Source organism: Dromaius novaehollandiae, chromosome 1 (genome assembly GCF_036370855.1).
Source record: "Dromaius novaehollandiae isolate bDroNov1 chromosome 1, bDroNov1.hap1, whole genome shotgun sequence".
Lineage (NCBI taxonomy): Eukaryota > Metazoa > Chordata > Aves > Casuariiformes > Dromaiidae > Dromaius > Dromaius novaehollandiae.
Genome location: NC_088098.1, coordinates 27,181,415 through 27,207,853, shown reverse-complemented (window position 1 = coordinate 27,207,853; position 26,439 = coordinate 27,181,415). Strand labels below are relative to the sequence as shown.

Below are 26,439 nucleotides of genomic sequence, written 5' to 3'. Positions count from 1 at the left end.
TGCATGCACAGAATTGTCAGATTCTGAACCTTGTCTAGTTTCCAGGACATCTAAAAAACAAAATTTGCTGCTGACAAACACGTGAGCTTATTGTTCATTTTCTGGGATGAGAAAAACAAGGAGTTCAGTTAATGGTTTTCCCACACATTTCTTATATCAGCATAATCGAAGAACACCATCTTTCATTCTGAGTTCCTCTTCTATAAAATGGGTTTAATGCTATTGCTTTCCTCCTGCCCTTTTGCTGTTCTCGCCATACTGGAGCTTTCAATGAGGTATATGTAGATCGACTCAGAATTGAAGTGGAACTCAATTTCTATCCAGAAATTGCTTAAACAGACATCTAAACATTGAGAGGATAAGTCCTAGATTGCTTAGGGCAAAGACTATTTTAACTAAACCAGTATTTATTCTGATGTCTAAAACAAGGATTTCAGTGCCAAATTTCAGACCACCAATGACATAGGCAACTGTAGCTTAGGAAGTAAAAAGTAAACAGTTTGTGAAAATTAAAATAAATACATGAAAGCATTTTATTAAGTATTAAATTCTTTTAAATGTTAGTGCATTTTATTCACTTGCTGCTCATTTTTTTTAAATCTTGATAAAGACAACCTATTAAGCCTCCCATTGAGATGATTATACTTGTACGTATTTTCTAACCATCTGATATCTTGGCAAAACACCAGCTTTCAGTGAAACAGCCATCAAATTAGGCTTTTTAGAGAAAAAAGCCTACAAAAGAAATGCTCTCCTAAATAAGGTTAATATACTGTATTTGTTTAAGCTTCTAACAAAAATAACATTGCAGCAAATGTGACATATCACATTTGAAAATTATCATCAGATATCATAGGATCATAGGGTAATTCAGGTTGGAAGAAACCTCAGGAAGTATCTAGTCCAATCTGCTGCTCAAAGCAGGCTCAGCTGTGAGGTAAGACCAGGTTGCTCAGAGCTTCAGTCAGATCTTGAAAACCTCCAAGGCCAGAGACGGCACAACCTCCCTGGGCAACCTGCTCCACTGCCTGACTACCCTCACAGGGAAAATGTTCCTCCTTGTATCTAGTCTGAACTTCTCTTGTCTTATCATACGCCCACAGTCCCTTGTCTTCCCGCCATACATCGCTGCAAAAAGACTTGCTCGGTCTTCTTGCAACCCCCATAGATACCAGGAGGCTGCTATTAGGTGCCCCCAATGCCACCTCTTCTCCAGGCTAAAGAAACCCAGTCCCTAACCTTCTCCTTGAAGGGCAAGTGCTCCAGGCCCCAACCAGCTCTGTGGCCTTCTGCTGAAGTCACTCCAGGTTACTGATGTCTTTCTTGCTCAAAACTAACATGGCAATTCTACGTGTAGTCTATCCACATGTAAAGCTGTTTTTCTTTTCCTAAAGGGGCATTTGTGTTTATTTTAGGCCAGTTGTGGTCACTGCCCTATTCACAGTGCTTGCATGAAAAATCTATTAAGAGGCCTCAATGTCCTAGAAAAGAATTTTAGGCAGTAAATACCTGCCTACTGGTAGTATACCCATTCTTACGCTGATCTCTACTCAGTGTCCAGCACATGGAGTCTTGCCAGAAAAAGTAAACTGATGACCATAACTCTACTGGATATTTACACTGCAGAGAACTTCACAACCAAACCATGGTAGAACAAAATAGTTGAGATTACATGCTCGCAGATGCTGGTGCAAGCACAGCCCAGGCAGGCAAGAGTAAAAGTACTTTTTCCAGCTCCTATCCCGCGTTACTATTCTCCATCCTTGTAGTTTGCAATGTTAAATAATAGGGTATTTGTGTGTCCATTTCCTCTTAATTCTATAGCACTTATTAGCACGAGGTAGAGTGGTACTGCACACTGTTGCTGCTAATGCTGGCAATAAGTCCGAAGATAGCATTTCCTGCATATGCTGGATTATACTGCACAAATAACCATGGGCTGCTTTAACTGCAGGGATTTATTGAAAGTGAGAAATGTTACTCCAAGATGTTCTACAGAGCCTTTAAAAAACTTGCCCACCATGTATTATGATGGCAGATTAAAATAGTCTTTGAACACTACAGAGACTCATTATGCACAGTGTTCACAGCTATGCCATCTTGAAAGAGATCTGCTTTTTGCATTTTAGAGTGCTGCTTGTATAATTAAACCAAAAAGAAGAAAAAAAGGGGGTAACAATTAAAAAAAAAGCTCTCCCTCCTGTAGATGATGTTGTCATTTATGTTTTGATTTAGAGGCACACCAAAAGAGAGTTGCTGAGCATTTGTTTTATTGTAATTGTATACTGAATTTTTTTTGTACTCTGGGTTTCAGTTTGAATAGTAACACTCTAAAAACTAGTATTACTGACAGTATTACTTTTATTTTCTCTGAGTGTTATCCAAATCAAACCTGCTCACTTCAGAGGCAAAAGGTTGCGCTGTTTCTTTTTCTAAAAGCCAGCACTGCAAATTCTGTACGAGCTCTGAGAATCATATTATGCTTTTTTTTCTTTACTATTAAGAGTTCCAGAGGTCACACTGGGTCTACATTGGAACTCCATTACCTTCAGAATTTTCACAAATGAAAACTAACTGAAATATTATTAAAAATGTTATTGATAATACATGGGACCTTTTAGCAATATTATTGGTGCTGTCTCTACTATTAAGAAGAAAATACGTGTTTAAAATATTGTGCATATTAAAGGAATGAAGACTTCAATGCATGGAACAATGAATAAATATTATAATGTGTTATTAATATTGAGACTTTCCAATGTAAAAGCAAATTATAACTTGAAGTAAAATATCAGTCTGGAAAACTATGTATTTCCATCTTTTCTTTTGTGAAAAATTATTTTACTTATACATTTTTCTTTACATTCTTTCTACTCTTGACATTCTTTCTACTCTTAATTTTTCTATCCCTTCATGCACCTTCCTCAAAAATTAGGTGCAAAAATTAGGACCTCCAGTATTATATCCTTTATAATGGGCCTGAAAAATGCCAAATTTTAGAAGATCTGGCTTTGCAGACCTTCATCACTGGGCCTAAAGACCCACAGACTCTTAGAAATTGATTATAGAAATAGAAAAACTTTCTCACAATTTTGTCAGATTGTTTTTACAACTTAAAGACACTGTACTAATATACACTCCCATCATTTGCATTTACAGAAACAGAGTCCAATCATGCAAGAATGCTGCGCTTGGAAATTGAATTGAAATCAATGGAAATTCTATTTAGGAGGCTGGCAAGGATTTGATCAATGCTGAAGAGTCATGACAGAGCAGCACAGGTGTAGCCTCACTAAAGTTTTCATTGGCTTTAAAAAATCTCATCAGTGTAACAGTAAGTAACAAAAAACCCTGCATAAATCCTAGGAGATATGCATTCTGTGCATATACTTACAAAACAAAAACATTTTGGGAAACTAAGGCTCTTCATTTAAGTGAACTTGGACTACTAATATTTCCTTTAGATATATGAAGCACAAAGACAGAACCATATGAAGACTGCGCCAGTCACTTAGGAGTGTCTGTGGTCATGCACTCTGAGGATGGTGCTGTGTATCTGTAGAGTGTGTTCAGTTCTCATCTCAGTAGTCACACTAACGCACTTGTCAGTGTGGAGCCCCACACTTAGAGATCTTCTAAACATGCAATCCAAAAGAAAAAAACAACAGACTTTGAGGAAGAAGGGAATAGGAATCAGACATAAATATAGCCTATGTATCTTGATAAACTGTTATTGCTAGTCCTTCCCTGTCTTTTCCTGATATTTCTTTATACTGATATTGCCATCTTTGAGCCAAGCAGTGCCTTACAACACCACCAGTACCTGAAGATCAATACCAAGAGGCCTCTGAGTGGGGGAAAAAAATGACTCTTACTACAGCTCTAGTGAACATAAAATTACTTCTGTGTGCTTCCTCAGGGGTGGAGGTGTGGATGCAATTCCTGCCAGGTGGTGCCCTCAAGATGCTGAGGGTAGAGATATTCTTGTGCCAGAACACCTGCCAAGTCTGAGCTTTTCTCAAGGGTATTCTGCTTCATAGCAGCAGGCAGTAGATTTTCAGTATAATCTAACACAAGTTGCTATCCAATGTGACAGTCTGTGTGAAGATGGCTGTTCCCTTGGACAGTTTAGGTCCAAACTGAAAACAAATAGCAGCCAAAAGTGTCTGATGAAACTGAACTTGTTCAGTGAATGTAAAAAAAGTTGTCGATTGTCCTTTTCATATTTGGAGAGTCTGGATCACACCTGCTATCTGAGGGAAAAAAATCGCAACCAGACACCTGCATGGAGTAGCAAAGAGTTTGCTTGAAACTAAATAAATAATAAAATAATAAATAAATAAATAATAACTAAATAAATTGAAGCTTCGCCAATAAAGAGACAGAAAGACCAGATTTTGGTCATATTCTAATGCAGGATAGGTTCTGTGACTGGAAAAAATATAACATTCTGTATGAACTCAACAATTGGAGTACGAGAAGTTGTGTTGTGATCACTGCATTTAATAACTGCTGATGGACTTTATGAATTCTCTATTACTTTTTTCAACCCATTTATGTCTTTGGCCTTCCCAACACTCTTTGGCAGTAAATTTCACAAGTTAATGATGCACCTTGTAGTAAAAGTAGAAAGTTTCTTTTGTTTATTTTAGACCTACAGTCTAATAATTTCATGACCTGCCTCTGCACTTTCATACTTTTAGAAACAGAGAAGTATTTCCTTATTCAGTTCTTCACTGCATTTTTTGCAAGATGCAACAGTTGAATACAACATTGTTTTGCTGAACTATTCAGTATTCAGAACACTGACTTCTCATAGTCTAACAATATTCCTGGACAAAACTTTTTAAAACTACGCTTTCTAAGGGTTCACAAATCGTTCCTAAATCAGCTACAGTGTTAAGAAACAACCAATAATAGGAGAGAAATAGAATCAGTCCGTCAGACTCTTGCAGACCTGGGCAACTGTGCCAGACAGAAAAGAAAAAAAGTACTGTGCAGCGACTCATTGAATGGACATCATTTTAAATTTTACTAGTTAATTCCCAGTTTTAACGTTGGTTTCCTTCTCATAAAGCTCCATTTATCTGAGTTACTGAAAACATACCATGACTCAACCATCTGTGATAGAGTACTATAGATTTTTGCATTTCCACTAATGCATTTAAGATAAATGAGTTTTAATATGTTTAACTTTCAATATATACAAAGTGCTTTGTAGCACCAACATTTTTAATAATTTAGATTATATTGACCTTTAAAAGAAGCCTTCCTTGGAAGAATTATCATTTAAATAGTCTTTAGAAATCATCATAATGATTTCCTACTTAAAGCTAATTCTCTGTGCCTTCATGGAAGACAAAACAAAATTTCATTTATGGGATCTATGTTTTGCAATATTGTCTATCTACAGGCTGACCTACAGCATCATCTCTCAAGGACTAAATGGTGATTTTCTGTCTATTCCTTAAATTCTTTTGAGGAGGAAGTTCTACTAGCTTATCCAAACTGAGTATGTTTGTGAGGTGTACTACACTCTTCTGGGGATATAGAAGACACTACCTAACTCACTTCACTGGGACTGCAACTAGAGTGGAACCAAGACCTCAGAACTGAAATGTCAGCATTTTTATTCAGTGAGTTTGTAGTATTTTTCAATCTCTTAGAGCATATTTCAAAAGGTGAAGTACTGTGTGCTCCATAATTTCTGACTACAAGAAAAATACAAAACGAAAGGTCAGAATGGACCCATTTTAGATCTCTCATTGACATTTATTTTCAAAAACTGAAATTTAGTCATTATTATTTTTGAAATGCAGCATTTTTTTATCCTATTTAATGCTTTTATACATGAAGAACTAAAAAACAGGATTTTTCCACTGTGATATTGTAACACCTGAACACAAATCAACTGTAAGCAACTTTTCATACGGCACCGATGGCTCTAAATATTCTTTCATTATTTTGAGTAATTAACAAACACTAAGATGTTAACTAATTTATTTTCGTTAATAACATGAGAAAACACAGCATTCTTGTGACAATTTTTTCCTAATGATGCACCAGACAAGCTGACTAAACATACTTCATTTGTCTGTGAAAGCATAGCTTACAGACCTACAGATGCTAATGTCTATCATCCATCTAGTGGAGCGCTACATGAAAATACCTTCCAACTCACAATTGTTTTCAAAGCTCTTTTCACAACAGACGTCTGACCGCCACCTTCATTCATTCTGTCACTTGGCACCAAGCAGAAGTTGCAGAGCAACTTGTACTTGACAGACTGTACATTTCACTGACCTCCCAGATAAAACGCCCCACACAGCACAACTCTATACACAACTGCCTCTGCAAAGTTGTTATCATCACAAGTAGCCCCACAAATGCTAACCCCGAGACCCAGCTGATGATTCCCACTTTTCCATACCCCAGAACTGAAATACTGCCTTTCAGTTCTACTACCAACTTTCCAATATATCATAAAGGCACTTGCACAATGCACATGCACGCTTATGGTAAGTGTATTGGTACATCTTCATTTCTCTTGATGAATGAGGACTGGTGGAGACAGAGGACCCTTACCCCATGTCTGCCACAAGCTCAAACACTTTATCTCCATTCTTGCAATGAGAAAAAGGAGGGAGCAATAACCTCTGCAGTGACACCAGATGTCTTTCAGCAAGAAGCAATTCTGATTGATCAGTGGAGCAGCAAAAGGTTTAAAGAAGTGTATTTATAGCATATGGGCATACACTCTCTACTTCAAAGACTTCTTATTAGGAGCGAGGTTGTTTCAGCGTTCCTCTAAGATCAGCATATATCAGTTCTGCATCACTTCCCACCCGTGCCAAAAGAGATTCAAAATAATCTAGAAAGGTCCCATTTTAACACTTTCAAATATATTTTTTGTAAATATTCCATATTACTTTCACTTTCACTGAGAGAGTTATATTTTATGCTGATCAGAAATAATTCAATGTATAGAAATATATAAACATAAAATACCAATATCTTTCAAAACCAATGCTTTATGCTTTGTAATAAAGATCTACCTTCAGATCTATCAAACACAAGAGGAAATCTTCCATTTATGTTTTCTAAGCACGCTTTCAGTGACCAGTCATCTGTTTTACTCACAAATCTCCATATCTATTGCGATATCATTATGAAAGTAAATAGTTTATATTTTAGAAATAACTTGCCAGTTTTGCCATTTTACTTTTTTATCTAAGCTTTTGGTTTATTCTAGTGCTATGAAAAGTGGCAAGTATTACTCATTCCCTACACATACACCATTAAGGTAAAATAAATACTCAGCGGCTCTATAATGTGTTCTTTAATCAACAAACTAGTTTCTACACACAAAGCAAAAACTGTGGGACAATTTTCATTTGGTCAAATAGAAAAAAAAATGCACATCTGAATTATTGACATGAATATTTCTAACAATAAACTAACCTAACCTGTTTTACCACAGACAAATTGAGGACTATCACACAGTCTTCTGTACCCACAAGTGATACACTAACCTACAGGCTCTTCAGTATTCTGCATACACTCACACAGCTAATATGCACCCACAGCTTTTCCCAGTTGGTCAGAAACACCCACAGAAGTTAATGAAAAGTTCAAAGTCTTTGGGCACTTAAGCATACAGTATAATTAATTTTCTACAGTTGAAATTTAAGTTATTAAACATCTTTAGTGTTATTAAAAAATGCCATTCAGTTTCAAAAATCTGACACATGGTAATAATATAGAACAATGAAAAGCAACACTTGAAGTGGCTTTGTATTGCTATCTCTTTCTGACATTGCCACAGAAATGAATCAGGAATACTGAATTCCAAATACCACTCATCGCTTACAAGAACTACAGCACCATCATCAACTACATCAAGAAAATAAGCATCTTCTTAAGGATATAGGCTTACAAAGGGCATCACCCAATAGCTCACACTATTTCTGTGTTTTTATTTCTCTAAACTGATAGCTAAACGTTAGTCTTTGGACACTGTGTTCTCTTCTTACTGTCTGTTATTTTAGATTTTGTGCTACAGCAGAAATGTCAGAATTTATTTTTATTTCTCAGACTGAGATTATTTGGAATTTTTCATTAAAACAGAAATGATACTGACTGCAAGAGGAAAGCAAAAAAAAGGACACAGGCATACCCTATACTGCCCAACAGCCCACCAGTGCCGGTATTAGCCAGGGCACCTTGAGACCACACTCAAATCCTTGGCTTGAATCACAGCTGCCAAGTACTGCACCAGAGCAAGAATCATTATCTAAATGAACTGAGCCTCAGTCTGCCATACTGCCTGAGAGTTCCCAAGGACATTGACATCCCAGTGCGGGAAACTAGGGATTTACACTCCCAACTCTGTGCCAATTCCAGTCTTCACCTAGGAAAGAGAATCCTTTTCAAAAAATCATTTTCATCAAAATGATAACGTTTCCATGAAAACTTTCGATATACATCTACTAGCAATTTATTTCCAAACAGCCCCCATAGTAAGGTCTATGTGACAGAGCAACCCAAGCCTTTAAGTACTTTAGAGTTTACGCATTCTGCAAATGTTTCTGATAGAATAATTTACTCCAAATCAGTTCCACCATATGCTCTACAGATTCCTAGAGACTGCAATGAACAGGAATTGGACTCTCTAACTGAAGAAGCACAGTCCTATAATCCTGATTTATTAAAAAAGCACTCTACAATTAACTGCCATGGTATGTGGTAGAGATATTCTAAGCAACAAGCATTATTTGCACCCTTGTACCTTTCATGAGAGAGTGAGTAGTTTTGTGTACCATTTCTCCTCTCATTAAAAAGGAGACGGGTACATTGCTGACATCTCTGTTAAGAATAGATAGAAAATACTAGAAAGTTCTCGTTGTCTAGGATACTGATTTAAAATCCACTGAAAAGCTGCACTATTCCTATAAAGACTCAGAGACTGAGGCTTAAAATACTTACTTGATAATGTCTCCTTCAAGAGCAATCACTCGTTTAATGATCTTCTGTTCAGGGTTTCTAGGAGACCTGAGACAGGAGATAAGGTTATACAATCAGTAATGTTCCCGTTGTTTTAAGAAAATGAAAAGAAATTCCACAAAGAAATAGGCACTATTAAAGTCATTAGGAGATTCCATGTTCTCCTTGATATAGCATCAATCATGGTGTTCCACCCTGGTGTGAAGCTACTGTAATCATTCTTATTACAAACCATCACTGAAAAGCAGATACTGAACAACGACCTGCATACAAACACTACAGTAATCAACATTCCTTTTACTGTGGATAAATACACTTGACACCATTAAAACTAGAATGCCCCATTACTGATCAAGAGGGTACCTTTGCAAATTGATTCATATGTTTAAACTTGAATCCTCCATTCAACTTTAACATCATATTGTTTTTAAACATTCATGTCACTCACTATGGGGGAAAAAAAACTCCCTCCATTATCACATTAATATTTATCACTCTAATTTAGGTAAACCTTGCCTAGGGAATTGCAGAGAGTTTAAAAAAAGATGTAAAAATTTGCAAAAGTTTTTACTTGATCCAAAGTTTCCTAATACGATATTGTACTTTCACTTCAAGTTAGTTTCCTATAAATATGTTTTACTGAGTGTATTCTGATCACGCATTACATCATATTAGAAGCAAAGCTGAAGCTGTATGCACAGCCAGAATACCTGAACTTCTTGGATGCATATTAAAAGATGTGTGTTATTCTATCATAGTTTTTATAGACTAACATAGACATACGTCGACAACTAACTTTTTTTGCTATATATCTCATTTTTTCATTCTTGACTCTTAATTATTTACCTATGCAAACTTAGTAGAGTGAGTGTGTTCTTTAAAAATGGAATTGTTTTTGCTGCTTGTATATAAGAAAGTCAGTGAAGGAACAAATGGTTTTGATTTTCTGCTGATGCTTGGGTTCTGTATATTAGACTCTAAGCACAGTCTATTAGAAATGTAATTACTAGAGCTTTATGTTACAGTTCTTGTGTCTGAAAACATTGGCCATGCCATCCTCACAATAGACCAGTATTTTTGAGCTAGTCTCTGGTCAGCTTTTAGCACAAAAAGATTACATTTTCTTGAAGAAGCAAAGCTGAGATGAGTTTGGATTAAAAACTTGCCAGCAGTGGTGCATGAATAAAGGTATTTGCAGTTCACTTCCAGTTCCAAAAGTTAAAAATTGTTTCAGGTTAACATGAGATGATATTTTTCAATATAAATCCAAAAATTTTTTCAGATGTATTTCATTTTTGTGTTAATATATTTGGAATATATTTTAAAGTTAAATAAAATTTAAGAAGAAGCATTATTTTGAACTAAAAAAAAAAGTTTTACTTAGAAAAAGTCAGTGTGTGATGTGTTCACATTTTTCAGAAATTTTATGTAAAGAAAATTCACACACACACACACACACACACACACAGAGAATCATTCAGTACCCCTGGCAGAGATAAGATCAGTTACTTATGTAGGTTTGGGGTCCTAGGACAATGAGCATCTGTGCTAACAGGTAATTTTTTAGCATTAAACAGAGAAAACAGAAGAAAAGATAACAAGGCCTGGGTATTCTAGTAGATACTGAGAGCTGCTGTACAAACAGGAATAAAGTGACAGGTCACAATAACAATCTTCACCCATACTGTAGGTAGGGCAAGCAGTTATCTAAGGAGCTCACTCAAGATCATGCTACTTTATTCAATATTGCCATCACGTACATGGTGAGATTTTGTACGTGGACACAGAACTGAAAAGACAGCAGAATCATGTTTCTTGTTCACCTGACAGGGAATACAAGTCGTTGTCTCCCTAAGGGAGGAACTTCATGGGGCTTTATTCAGATTCAAGTTCAGTTCAAGATTGGAGGAGAGAATAAGTCAGTTAGGAGGTGTGTTAGAACAATGTGGGGCTGAGGCACAGTACCAAGCCTGAAAACTGGAGCATCTGTATGGAAATTTAGGCTCAGATTTTAATGTTTTCATGTAAAATGTAACTAATGGAAATAATACATAATGTATATGATACACTGTGCATTTTGTAAAGACTGAATGAAAAAAAATTTGAAGTTTGCTGTTTCAAAATTCTGTTCTGGTTTAACACCTTACTTTCAAAGGTTCTTTGAAATTCCCCATGTAAGCATTTCCACTTGGTTAGTATGTACATATTGTAATGTAATTACTGACCTCTCCATTAATTTGCCTTCATTCTGCAAAAATTGTAATGACCTTGAATAAACATCATTCTAGATCTGAGTTATGAGTATTTGTTCTAACAGTGGTGTCTTTTCCATCAGTAATGACATATTTAAGCAAAACACATAATTTGTCAGAAAGACTTCAAGGAATTCCTCATAGATGGTTATTATAACTCCTGAATCTTTTTAGAGCCAGAATAATTTAAAATAAACATTACATTAACGTTTTGATTACAATTCATTAAAATGGCAAAGGAATTGTAAGAAAAGGAGAATTAGGTTCAAAAGCAACAAAAGATGAGAGCACCTTTTAAACAATGGATTTTCAACAAGAAATTAGAAGGTTTTGTTCAAGAGCCACAATAATGAACAGGCGGTAGGACAGACTGTTTCTGAAGTGATGGATATTGATGACTTCCTGAAAGGACGTTAGTGCAAGACTGAGATTTCATTGATTATGGAAGTCAAAAATAACATGCAGATATAGGCAATTCCCAGCTTTGAAATTTCTCAGCATCATTATGGAATATTTTAGCCCAGCTCTGGGAATAGATCTCATTAAACAACAATGGGAAAAAAAAAAAACATTGTAACCAGCAATTGTTCATACTTCTCTTTAGAAGGTAGCAACTTTCTTCTTCCGGTGATATCTGGATATAGTAGCAAACAGTAGTCTTTAAAAATGGGGTTTGTTGAAAACAGTAAGAAAGCAATTAGAAACAAAAGAAACTGTTGATTTACCTGGGTTTGCACCTCTCCAGAATTACACTATATTTTTTCATTCACTTTGCATAGAGGCCATGTTCAGACATGCTGATTTTAAAAAACACTGTGTAAGAAGAGCCAAGGAATTATTTCTGACACACAATGAATATATTTTGTCTCCCAGAGATGGAATTCAGAAGATATAAATATCATTAACATGGATTAATAGTAATCACTCATACTCTTAACAGCCAGATGCAGATACTATGTTTCACAGAGTGGTTGGCATGTATATTCCTCCACCATTTTCACAACAGGCCTTTCAAAAAGTTAGATTCACATTTTCCTCAGTAAAAATAGTTCATCATCTCCATATAACCATTTTTCACAATGCATGAATTAGGGGCAATAGTGCAAGTAATGGTCAGAATGGCCATGCAGTTCTCAAGCACATTACAAATATTAACGCACAAATAGTGGTTAATAGCACATGAGAGATGTATTAGGAAAAACACCTCTGGAAAATAAAATCACTTCCTAAACGCAGATTGAATTCTACTCTGCTCATAGTCACTTTTCCTTTTTCCCTGAAGAAAACTGGAAAACAGGCAAGTTGTAGTGTGTCCCTCAAATAATCAAATCTGAGGATAATTCATGATACCATTTAAAGAGAAATGTTCTTCTTTGTTCAAGCATCTCAACAGAACAACCACTCTATAATACAAAAAGAAAGAACTGGATTCTGTATCATTCAGGACTGATAAATATTTTGGATTTTATTTGTCAAAACAATTCTTTGAACTTCACCTACCAACCACCTCATAGCTGGCTCCAAATAATACAGCAGAAGAGCAATATCCTCTCTGAAACTCCATTTGCTAAATGGAGCACTTGACTTTGCCTTAGCAACAGTTTCTAATTTGTTCCGAACTGTAAGCTTACATACAGTGCAATGCAGAAAACCCACCCTCACTCACAAAGGCATGAGTCATGACATCAAAATCCAGATTCAGAATTTTAAGATAAACGATTTACAAAGAGGAAATAAAATATTTGGTATCTATTTGTATGTGGTTTTCCAGATGCAGCTTTAGCAACTCAGCATAAACAACGTTCCTTTAATTAACTTCCAATAGTAACCCTAGCTGCTTTTCCTAAGCCTATATACTTGTCTTATTGGATATCAAGTTTCATCCACACCCAAACTTTCATTAAAAACTAGTAAGTAATTCCACTACAGTGAAAAGAAGAAAAACAAATGCCTATGTCATCAGGACATCATTAACTTCAGATTAAAGCCTCTCATGTGGGGCCATTTGTTTGAAAAGGAAATAAATGGGTTAAGTTAAGCAGAGGTGATGGTGGATCACCCCAGAGATTAGGGCAGATTCAGGTTCCTTATTCACCTGCAGCAAGTATTTCAAGAAATAATATTCCAGCCTCCAGCCTGCATCCTATTCTGGCATAGGACTCCCTTAGAACATGGGGCCCCCAATCCCCCTATGCACAGTTCAGAGTTAAAAGATGTCCTTCTGCAGAACAACCTTAAAGAGTTCAATTTCATTATTACAAATTATGCATTTCAGAGCTGAAGACACACTGCATATCCTCATGGAGAAATAATACTGAGAAGAAGATTGGTCAGATTGATCCCAGCTTCACCTGGGAGCTTATCAGAGATGCATCTCCAAAAGCACAGGCTGAAATACACAATAATTGGAAAGTTTGTCTGTAAGAAGATGTAGTTTCTTGAGGAGGGATATAACAACAGTCGACTATCTATGAGAAAGTGACATCTTGTTCTATTTTAGGAAAGCACTGACTACATTTTCTAGTAATTACCTCAGTATCTACATGACATTTTCTCTGATAAAAATGAAACATTTATGTTTTCATTTTTAATTACATGCTCTTACCGTAAAAACATACATATATATATACATGCACGCACGTACCAACACACACACATGTATTTATGTCCATATAAACATCCATTCTTCTGTGTTCAGTACTGCATTCTGCAAAGCACAGTGTGGGATACCAGTACTTCAAAATATGTTTACCAGGAAAGGCAACAGGAGGAATGATACAGCCAGCAGGAAAATCCACTGTTTAGCAAGCTATTCTCAGCTAAAAATGCTGACAATTCTCTGAAGGCTTTCACTTTTCCTTATTGAGCAGCTGAGTACTTCGGTCATGCAATTGCTCCTAAACTTTTCTAACATTTGGATTATTTATTTACCCTAATAGATACTACTTAGCACAATTTTAAATAACTGCTCCATAAACTAATTAACATTTGCTCAGTCATTAAATTTTCATGATATTTCCACTTTTGTATGTGTTATTTTACACTTCTGTCCTTCTTTGATTTGTCTAACTATATTCTTCTCAAGAGTCCCCACAGCAATCCATGCTTAAGAGCTTGGAACTGAAATTGCTATAAGCTTTTCTAGAGACAGTGCTTTTTAGGCTATATCCTAAGATCCCAGCGGGATAAGCGAAGGAAGACCGTTGATCCATTTCTAGCCTCCAAAGAGATACACTAACATGTATCCCCAAATGCTATGTGACATCATTCCCTGTTGAGCATGCAGCCTTTGTAATAAAATACAAATAAAAAAAAATAAAAAGTAACCCCATTGATCCTGGATAACTTTCAAACATAGTGTTTGATACTGAGACACACAGCAAAAATACCAAAAGCAATTATATTTTCAACAGATATTAGCACAATAGCTATCACCAAAAGAAAAAAATATTAGACTTGAATAACAGTAAAGTGCAACTAAATAAATGTTACATCATAAAAGAATACTTTTTTCCTTGAATGAGCATTCAGAATTTCAGGGTGCAAACATGGGACAAAGAAGAGAAGGGCTTATATCGTGAACACATAACAAAAAAGCATATAGTATGTTTTAAACATATAGATTTAATTAGACAGTTTGATGATCTACTTATGTTTAATTCTACCCATCCATTACCCCAGTCAACCAATATGGGTTTTGTGCTCACATTTCAAAATTATTTGAATTCTGATACTAACTAAGCATTTTATAGAATATGCCAAATAGAAGGTATTTATGAAAAATTTGCACTGAAAGATGCCTGAAGTCTGTGTTGTGCTTGTAGTCATATACCTATGTATATGCATATACATTACTGTTAGTGCATGGCTTTACTCTTTACTATGAGATAAAAGGAGGGTGTTTAGGCAGCATCCAGAAGTTTACTTTCAGATTATTCTCAATTTACTTCAGATTGAGATTTATGTGCTTTGGTAGTCATCTACATGGGTGCAACTGAAAGAATGAACAGTTTAATAGCATGAACAGACTGAAATAATGAAGGCCATCGTCTTCATAAATGGTATCTCTACTTTCATTTATATTGTTAATACTAGATACCGAGAAATATTTAACTTCATAAAACAGACTGAGGGTGAGCTTTTGACATCTCTGTCCAAAGCTGTGATCCAAAGTCCTTCCCTCAGTGATTGTTTAATTTCCCATAAATTACTCCCTGCCCGATCTGAAATTTCCAGTGCAGTTAATTTCCATTTCTGGGCATTTCCAGAACTGCTTCAGGATAAAGAAGTAGGTGTTTATCTTCTTCCTGAGCCTTTTGGGGATCCAGAAATTAGCCAGAGCAGTACCTAAAATGTAGTTGGAGCCTAAAATAAATTACAGTAATATACCTAAAGAATTGGGAACCTCACAAAGTACAATTTTAATAGCTTTACTTTTAAACCAGGCTTGGCAGAAGAAGAAAAAGAGAGATAGTAAAGCTATCGCATTCTCATTTTCTGGCCTAGCTTAAAAAGATATGTAGGGGTTTTACCTGGCTGCATCACACCTAGATAAAGATGCTGACCTTCAAAAAAGGTTTTGTACTCTTGGTCTAAGATGAAGGAGATTCCTTTTACCAGCATAGTAGTGGATGCTAAAGCTCTGAATAGCAGGAAATATGTAGCAATATCTGCTCTTTCATCACTCTCACTATTATAGCTGTGATAAAACAGTTCCAGTATACCCAATACTAAGAGTTGCATAAGAATTCAAATTTACTTAATATATGCAAATATTTTCTAAACAGATCAATTTTAATCAGCTCATTTAAATTTCTCCCCTGTCCGTAATTTTTTCTTAATTCCATACTCGTTTATACAGAGAAAAATCAGAGTTTATACTTTGACTTACACTTTTTAATTTTGTTTTTACCGCTTTTGGGTATATTTTATTCCTTTCTAGTCTCAGTAGATATTGAAGCTCACAATAAGTGTAACATTTTTCAAATCACAGCACAGGCTCTGAGACAATTTCTGCATTGTGAAAATTAGGTAATATAGTAGCTGAGGAAAAAACTGACCATGCTTAGTTTATCCTGCTTCGTTGTTGTTCCTGTCACCAAATTCTATTATGTGGAACAGCTACATTAGATTTCAGGTACTAGATGGATCCAGTAACTGCGCTAAGTATCCATGTTCAGTTTGGACCCAACAGTACAAGCAAGATACTGCCAAACTGGAAAAAGCGAATGTCCACTAAAATAACGGTAACAGAAGAGTAATGTACCTTAGCAGTGGCTAAGGGAGTTGGGGTTGTTCAGCCTACAGAAGAGGCAACAGGGCCTTTAATTGCTGTTCTTAACTATCTAATGGATGATTAGAGGAAAAAGAGAAGCAGACTTTTCTGGGAGGAGCGCAACACAGGAAAGAGAGGAAATTGCCATAAGCTGGTACAAGCAAAATTCAAACTGGATATCAGAAAATTTTTCACAGTGCAGGTGGCCAAGCACTGGTACAGGTATTGGGAATCTCAGAGATGATCAGAGCTTGACTGAACAAGGCCTTGAGCAGCATGACCTAACTTCAAAGTTGGCCCTGCTTTGGGTGGGTGCTTGGATTAGACGACTGCCAGAGGTGCCTTCCAGTATAAATCATTTTTCAGGTCTAACTATGTAGAACCTTTAGTCTCCTTCAAATATATGAGGAATCATGATGCTGATATTTTTTAAAAAACAATATATTTTGCTTGGAATGCAGGCTTTGATGCTAGCAGAGACCATACTGATCATCTTAATCTTCACAATTCACAGACTTTTTTTGCCCAGAATCTATCTTTTAGGACAGTACTTAATTGCATTCTAAAGCATTTTTAGAGAAGGCTATGAAATCTCGTCTCAAAGATTCTGTGTGACAATGAGTCCAACATCCAGAGAAATTATTCCAAAGTTTAATTATCCTTGCTATTAGGAAATTGCATCTGCATTCAAAATTGAATTTATCCAACTTCAATTTTGATTTCACGCATTTTCCTCCAAGGCAGAAACACTCGCAACATCTTATTTCTTCTTGATGCAGAAAGATTTAGGCACAACAGGCCTACTCAGATCTCTCTTTGATTCATCAGCTAGAACTCATTTAGCTTCTTAACATAGCTAAGCAAGATAAGTTTTCCGATTCCTGTGACTGTATTTCAAACTGTCTCCAACATTTCTGTGTTTGTCTTGGCACACAGACATGAGAACCTAGTGTTATTTACCTGCTATTATTATGTTGGCTCAGTGCAAAATCTCTATCATTTCTTAATATTCCATTTACATCCTACATTCAGGCAGAAAGCTAATCCTTTTAGTATGGGGAGCTCACATTGACAGGAGATAAAAAGCAATATTTAAACCCTTCTCTGAGCCTTCTCTGAGTAAACTGCTTTCTAAAACAGTTAACCTGTCAGTTTTGGTCACATTCTTTAAAGTATCTTGCTGGATAGTAAGCATGTGATTCAGGTCGTGCTGTAACAAGGGGACCTAATTATTTACTGCCCTGCCTATCTCTATGTTGTCTGCGAGCTTAACCAATAACTTATAACATCATGAAGGCAGCTGCCAATAGTAGTACCTAGCTCTGGATCACAAAGCAACCTGCTAAAAATACTCCCACTCACAGATAGCACCCCAACAGTATCTACATCGTCAGAGCTGGGCTAAGCCAGTTTATCATCTCTCTGATGTGGCCCTCATTAAGTCCATAAAAGGCAAGTTTCTGGATCACAAAATCATCTGGTAATAAAAAACATTGGTGAAGAAACCAAATGTAGTATATTATTGCCTTCATCAAAATGGCCTTTATCTAACAATTTTGTAATGTTATTGATAAAAGCTACCAGGTTTGCCTGACAAGACCTATTTCTGAATTGATTGATCTTAACTATATTTTATTTTCTGACGCTCTGGTTAGCGTGAGAAATAAACCATGTGATCATTTTGCCTGGGTAAGGTTTTCCTAAGGCCCTTCTCTGTTTGGTTTTTTTTTTTTTTTTGATACTGAAATTTTATTGCAAATCTTGCAGTCATTAGCATGTTCTCCTTTTGTCTTTCTTCCCCTCAAACTGCCGAAGACGCATGTTCAAAAGGGTCTCCCGTACTGCACAAGTTGTGTTGGAGTCCATTCTCACCTGGCAGTAGCAATGTTTGACCCAGTTTTGACCTTCAGTGGCGTTATTATCCAACAACTTTAGAGAAAGTGTTACAGGTTAGCAGATTTTTCAAGCAAATATACTATACAGAAAAAGCACATATAATTTTGACAATATTAACAGATAACGAGAGAAACTGCAGACATTCCTCAGTGGATCCTGGGGTCTTTCTAGGCTAAGCTTGAGGAAGTAGGCCTTAGCCCTAATAAATACTGATTAAATGAACTCCTTCAAGAGAGCAGCTGCACCAACTGGTTAAGCATAAGCACCAGCGATGTTTGATTTAATTGGGAGCTCCAGTAGAAATTATGTTACAATGATATAATTAATAATTTTAGGAAAACTATACTTCTGATAACATCCTGGCATTCTTTATTTAATTCCACGTTAAATTAGCATTTCTTAGTCAAACCTCTCTTAGAAAAACAGAATCCCTCACTGCCAAAAAACTTTGCTGTTTACTGAAGATAGCATTTCACAATAATTGCAGATTGGAAGCAAGCCCCGTTGGAAGGTAGTATTTTATTTTTATTATTTTTTAAGCTGTTTGCAAGCTCCTAAAACAATGTGTCCCTGAAACTTGAGAGGGAATTCTAAGCACTATCCAAACAGAAATAACAATCTGAATATATCACCTGCATAAAGCCTCAGTACAGGAGTCGCATACTTTGCTATGCAGCCAGGGAATCATGAGAACATGTAAAAATTCTCTCAAGCTCTGCAGTTCTGGGGTGTCCACACTTGTTCCTTCGCTCCCCTTCTCACTGACCCCCGCTCCAAAAAAAGCCTTAGCTCCTCTCTACCTTCTGATTTAGTCTACAGTTTTTACACAGAGCAGGAAAATGTCTCTCTGAGAATAATACATTCAGAAAAAAATTAACTACTATGATAATACCTCCTTTCTCTTCTCTTTGACCCATCTATAATGTATCTTCTTGTATCAGACACTACTTACCAGACATCTCCTACACTAGGATGAGTAAGGAGTTGGAGGGAAAGGCATAATGATCTTTCTGAGCAATTCAGGTTTCCCCAGTATATCCACAGCTGCTGCAGTCTCACTGTTAGATGAGACATCGGCAGCAAAGGGTTGTCATCATTTTTCATGGATGTTAAAAGGCTCTTGCAAATAATTTGGATATTTGTCAGTGAACAACAACCTGGAAACTAGATAAATAATTGCTACATGACAAAATTAAGCAAATCTTTCTATACTTTGGATCCACCAGCCAAAATTGTACATCTCAATAATTTTCAGAATTACAAAAAAGTCAAGACAAAAGTCAAAAAGACAAAAAACACAACTTCATATGAAGCTGAGTTACCATTTCAAGAATTCAGCAGATTATCAAAGCGAAAGAAAAAAAAACACAAAACAAATGGAAAATTAAAGTCTAATTAAAATATTTCACTGAAATAAATTTAATTGGTGGACTATAAAGCTTTGCAACTAATCAATCTGAAAACCTGGAAATACCGTAGTAACTCACAAGCAAAACTACTATTTTGAATTAAACGCTCATTTAACTGGTTCCCAGCCCTCCAATCTAATCACTGTGAGGTTAAATGACTCAGCGGCTTGGAATGCAGACTGTAATCGCAACAGTTATGTGCACTTGACCTTCTCCCTGTTAACAGAGAGACTCAATTAATTACTTGCTGTTTTAACCGGACATTTCACCTTACCTTCACTTTTTCCAAAAGGGTCGGAAAGCTCTACACCTTACCCTTTGCCTTTGAAAGCCTACACAGCAGTATTTATCTACAAAATAGGAAGCTATCATGATCTAGCAAGCCGATCTAGGGATAGGAGTGTGTGTGTGTGGGGGGGGGGTGGTTATGTAAAATATTGACTGTTTCATTAACCCATTACTTACGGTTTAACCCATCGCTGTAGGGTAGGAACTCAACCTCATTTTTACTGTGGCTGCCCAAATATCCTACTCTATAATAGAAACAGAGCACAGACGTACTTCTGTTGCAGCAGACAACAGAGTGAAAGGCACGGAAACCTGCAAATGTAATCAAATACTTGAGAATAGTTCTCAGGTTGTCATACTGGATATTAGGTAGAAATAATCAATTAAATTGGTACATAATCTAATTAGCATTAATAAAAAAATCCATGCTTATTTCTAAAGGGTCCTATACACTGAAAGATGTACTTCTATATTTTTATTGGTTCTGAGACTAGACCTGTGTTCAGCAGCAGCTCATCAAAGCACACGAAATCCAATAATCAGGAGCTGTCCTAAAATGCCAATTGTATTTGATATAACTACACACTGTGCAGTAATTTTCAATCATCATCCCTTTATGAAAGGATTTCAGAAAACTTTTCCGGCTTCAGGTAACACTACCACACTTATAGAAAAAAAACGCTGGTAGCATACTTAGATTTTAAAAATACCAAAGTTGCTTAGGAGCCAACATACTACCTCAAAAGGAATTTAGACATTAGGAACCCTAGAGTGTCACATAAAATCCACGGGAGAATATGGCTAGCGTCTCTTATTAACACAATATTCAGGAAAAAAACAAAGTGATCCTGAAGAATCCTAAGTTCTCATCTATCTTTGAAAGCACCTAAACTTCATAAACACACTGCTTTTTAAATCTTTCTAAATGTCAAATATTTCAAAGACTTGCTGAGAAAAATCTCATTCTTGATATTTCTGAGCAAGTTGATACTTTCTCACATTTAACCTCTACCATGGTCAAGAAACTAAGCCTTCCAGAGGAGTTAAGTCTGTCATATAGGCAGTGCACAGAAGGTAACAGACAATTAAAGTGGGATGAATCACCCTTTGGAGGAGAATCTCTCTCTTCAGGGACTACAAAGGAAGCCAGACTTCAGCTTAGTCTAGCCACCTTTATTTTAAATGATTAAAGATAAAAGACTAATCATTCTTTTTAACTTTCAAAAAAATATTATTTCATCTACCTTATAAGTATGTGTAGTAAAACTGTTTTTGATCTAACACAGGAAAGCAAAATCCGAATGCTGGGATAAATGGAAGAGCAATATAAATCTAAAGTATACTTTTAAAATAGTTAAAATACACTTCATTTAGTAAAAATTACTTGGATTAAGAAATAAAAGATCAAGGTGATCTCTCCTGCTAAAATCAGCATCAAAATTCTGGAAGCAAAATGAATTGACTATTACTGCTTTTAACAGTAGGTGGAAAAGACAAACTGCTTAAAACTTTGAATTCTTGCATTATAATGTACCATTCGGTTGAGATACCAGGAAAAAAAAAAAAAAAAAGTAAATCGCTTTAAGAGTAGAGACATTATTTCAATGTAAATTCACAGAAAAATAATTTAAAGATTCCTACAGAGGCCAATACAAATCTTGACTTTGTTACAAGTATTTTTGTAAAATAGTTCAGTATATAATATAAACATATTTTCTATATTTATAACATATAAAATGAAAATCAGTTATCTTCCACCTATCAAAAAATAAAAACAAATGTTTAGGAAACAGATTTACTTCTCTATTTATGGACATAAAAACAACTATCAATAGGAAATAATCCTAAAGATCTCTGTTCAACGCTCAATAAGCACAAAAATAAATAAATTATTCCCATATTGTATAACACTAAACTCACATAGATCTTATGCACAGTTATATGGCACAGTAGCACTTCAGAAATAGAGAGTAATGGTGAGAATAACCTATTTACATATTTGAAAACATAGTATTTGTAGTAACAGAATATAGAAAAAAAATCAAAACCTAGCACAATCAAAACACAAAACTGAAAATTACCTACATATTTTATACCAACAGCAATTTGCAAAGATTTTAGCATAAGCTAAAAAAATGACCAGTAATAACACAAATGGACATGGCAGAACCTAAATACTCTTACAATAAAAAGAAAAGAGTCTAACTTTTTTTTCTTTGCAACTTCAGCTTTTAGCTTAGATAGCATTTGGGGAAAAATACCCACAATTAGCTGCAGGCGTGCACCCTGCAGATAAAGCCAGGCTGAATTAACCCTACTGGCTACTGTGACAGAAATCTTTGTAGTAGTAGGGCCTATGACCTGATGGTGAGGTTTTGGCAAAGAAGAGCAATGAGAAATGTAATAGGGAGTATTTTTCCACAGGATACTCTTTGTCAAAGGCTGAGCTTATATGTCGGAAGGTCATCAAGTACTGTGCTGCATTTGATACTAATTGCATTATCCTCCACTTCTTGCATGCTTTCACAGATATCAGAGGGGACTCTGCACAGAAACTAAGCGAGGACATTGCTTTAAGAGACTTTGATCACTTGAGCAGACGTAAAAGAGCTTTTAAGAGTCCGTCAGGACTAAATGGTGCCCTGTGCTGTTTTTTTTCCACGAGATCTGTAGGATTCTGAGCTGCAAGACACCTGCTCTCTAATGATGATAAACATGTTTCTTTTAAAAAAACAAAAAGGGAAAATGAAATAAATCCAAAGTGTCTACAACAGTGAACAGCATGATTGAGTAAAATATGTATCCTTACAGATGATTTTCCCTTCCCACAAAGCAGCTCATAAGCTTTTTATATAGCGTTCCCCTTCTTTGTGAGAACCGAAGCTCATTTTGCCGTCCCTTCCCTCCCCCAACTGTACACGTAGGCTCAGTAGTTGGGCTGCACACTTGCTTCCCAGCTCCCCAACTCTGCTTCCCTTCCCCAGTTACCATCTGCACTGCTTATTCCACCCAAAATGAATTTATCAGTCTCAGGCAATAGCAAACCCAAGCCTAGCCCCATCCAGCCTGTCAAACCCAATCCTGTGTGGCAGTCTCCAGTGGCAGGTCCCTGTCACCTTTTTCTCCAAGTAAATGATAGGCTGCTAAGGTATTTGCTATAAAAGGGAAAGACGGGCAGAAAAAGCATGAAGGAAAGGGAAAAGGATGAATTAAGCTTTACAGACACTTTTCACACAGATTGATGAGTCCTCACCCACTTCCCTCCTTCCATGAGGAAAAGTTCAAATAAGATATCTATCAGTTTTGTATCTTCTATATCTTTTCAGAATGAATCCGTGACAGGTCAAGGTGAATTCTGTAATTTTACTAAATGGCAAAATGTTTACACCAGTCCTATGTTTCTTTTAACTAGTCAATTCATTTTCGTGTTTTTGAAAGGTTTTCTTTTTCTGAATATTTTTAGGGGAAAAAAAAGATGTCTTCTCACAGCAAATACAAAACTGTCAGAAGGTTGGCAAGAAAAAAAATGCATAATAGAAGGACTGATGATACAGGCTTGTGTCAGAAACTCATATGGAAAAAAGCAGCTCTATTCTTTTAGCAGTTGAAAAAGTTTGCAGCATAAGCAGCATGAAATTCTGGTAAAAGAAATGCAAGATATGTTGCAGGATTAACAAAATGTTTTTGAATTTGTACTAAATATATTACTGAATCTTTTAAATATACAGTTCACATTATTCTTTATGTTTTGGACAGTTCTGACATATATTTTGAAATGCGTTGACACTGTATGCACTGGGATTTGTTAACACAGTATTAGTAAGAAGCACAGAAAGATTAACTCAGTTAATTCAAACTTGGCAACATTGCCTTTGGCATTCTAAAATTAAGACCTTATATTTTCATGAGAAGTACATATACAAAAGAGGTTTGAAACACAAAGTTTAATGCAGCCAGGTCTGAGAGACGCGCTTTTCCACGCCTAACTTAAGGAAGCAAGAACAATGCTGCAAATTCCTGGGGTTATGAAGAGATGAATATCAAGAGAGAAGACTATGGAAAATCACAGAGATCTTTCAGACTTTGGTGCCTGCTGCATCACAAACTTCAAAGTGAGTCAGAACAATCTAGCCTTTCCACTTGCATTCCCTCACTAATGTTCTACTAGCCATTCCTAATAGGTCTTTGTTCTATATAAAATACATACTAGAATAGATTTAAGCTGTATGGCATAGTGTTTTGAGATACTAACTGCAAACTTCTTGCTCAAAATCTACAGGTAGCTTTTGCATGTATGCTCCAAATGATGCATCACCACAGAAACAGTTACTAACACAGTCCCTTAAAATTCATGCTGGCAAGATGTTTAGTAAATGGTATAGTAGTAGGGCTGCTGGAGTCTTGATCACGCAAGTAAAACCTTAGTACTCTGAAAGAAACTGTACAAGAGTACAAAAAGGCATCTACCAGTTTTGCTTAAAGGATTGTATGATTCAGAAATTTCAGGATAAGGCCATGTCTCTCTTTTTAACTGAGAAATAACAATAGTAACACTTAGCACTTAACATAACTCTCTGCATGTTCAGAGCACAAAGTGACAATACTACTAACATTCGTATTTAAAGTGTTTGATCAAAAACGATCATCTGTGCACTCAGCTCTGCTCTTCAAGTCTGCTATCCAGATAGTAAGTGAGGGTACTAGTCTTTAAAGATGTCTAATTAGAACATAATCAAAACTTTCTTTAAAGAAAATACTTGTCCCATTTGAAAGAAAAGAGGTTTTCCTGCTTTAAATGAAGTTGTGATCAGTTCAGGCTGGCAAGATGAGTCAGCAGCAGCAAAACAACCAGCAACACAAAAGGACTGCTCAGCAGGAAAGGGATGTCCGTGACATAAATACATCATATAGCAACAGACTGGAGCTCCGTTGAATTCCAGGCTGTTTATCAGCTCCTGAGAAGAAGAAGAAGAAGAAAAAAAAAGTAAGCTGCTCTTCCTTTAGTCTTTTGCAAGACTGCCTTTGCTAGGATCAGGCAGGGCCCTCTGAATGCAGGGCACAGCTAGCACCCCGGCCCGCAGAGAGACATCCCAGCTCACTGAGACAGCTGAGGAGGGTGCACACAGCTGGTCCACTCGCAGATGTCTCACCACTTGCCTTCGCTCCACTACAGCAGGGCAACACCTGCTACCTCCACGCTTCTGTTAGTCCAGACAAATACATTTGCTATCTTGAATAATACATGTTGTCTCTTAACTTTCTTTTTTATACTTTTCTTTCATAAAGAAAGCATAGGGAATTATACTTAAAGGGAATAATGAAAAGATCTCCGTATAGTACAGTAAATGTCTTCAATTAAGAGAGGAAAGTACAATCATTTATACAGTTTACTCTACTGAGAATTAGTTTATACATTAACTGTGCAAGCATTAGAACGCCTGCAACCAAATCACTTCTGGCTGAAAAACCTTGGAGATTACTGTGGCTAATTCATGCTCTTTTTCAGCTCCTGTGTTTTATAAAGGTAGCTGCATCATTTCAGCAAGAATTTTCTTCATGTGGACTCTATCATGAAAATATATAGCCTGCATACCTAACCCGAATCTGAAGGCAAGAATGTAAAATAGATTCAAGGCTAGGTATCTCAAAGAAACTTGACACATGGTCTGGACCAGACTTCTGTAATGAGAACAAGTTATTTAGATCTGTTGCTTGCCTGCAATTCAGATGGAGAGCAAATAAAAATAAAAATAAAAATAAACCAGCAGCCTGCCATATTAAGCTGTGCCAGTGCAGTTTTTAGTGGCTAAATTTCCATATCATGTAAATACATATGCCATTCTCTTGGCAGAACTGTGAGAAAATTCAAAGTGACTTCATAGCTTATTCACCAGGTTTTTTATTTGTTTGTTTTTATAGTTTAGGACCCCCTAAGGGAGGAAGAGGATCTGACTCTGAGTTCTTATCCACGCCAGAGCTCGTACAGAGCAGCGAGCAATGCCACCATCACTGGAAGTTTCTCCGTACAGCTCTACTAAACTGCAAGATATGTTAGCTGGTAGGTGGTAATTAGCCTGACGATTTCTACCAGTCAGCACCAAATATGAGACAATTCAAGTTACTCTAACTTTCAGTAAAAGAGAGATCCAATTATTTCTTCTTTATCGGGACCTAAAAATAAAAATATGGACAACTACTATGAAACAACTATGCCTGGTAATCTGTCTGTAGGCTTGAGACTTCAGGTCATAACCTTTCACTCATTCAGCTCAATATTAAGCCTAATAACTTGTGTTCAATTAAAACACAACTTGTC

At 36.2% G+C, this 26,439-nt stretch overlaps 1 protein-coding gene across 3 annotated transcripts in view; it reads right to left on the bottom strand.

Annotated features, from left to right (window-relative positions):
• Nucleotides 1-26,439, bottom strand: part of IMMP2L (inner mitochondrial membrane peptidase subunit 2) — a 485,261-nt gene that overhangs the window by 149,056 nt on the left and 309,766 nt on the right. For 2 of the 3 annotated variants that reach the window (XM_026117706.2, XM_026117704.2), the window contains exon 4: nt 8,986-9,051. The exons of the other annotated variant lie outside the window; for it this stretch is intronic. In XM_026117706.2, the coding sequence (XP_025973491.1) occupies nt 8,986-9,051 (66 nt within the window). The remainder of the gene's footprint in view (nt 1-8,985; nt 9,052-26,439) is intronic. 3 annotated transcript variants of the gene reach the window in all.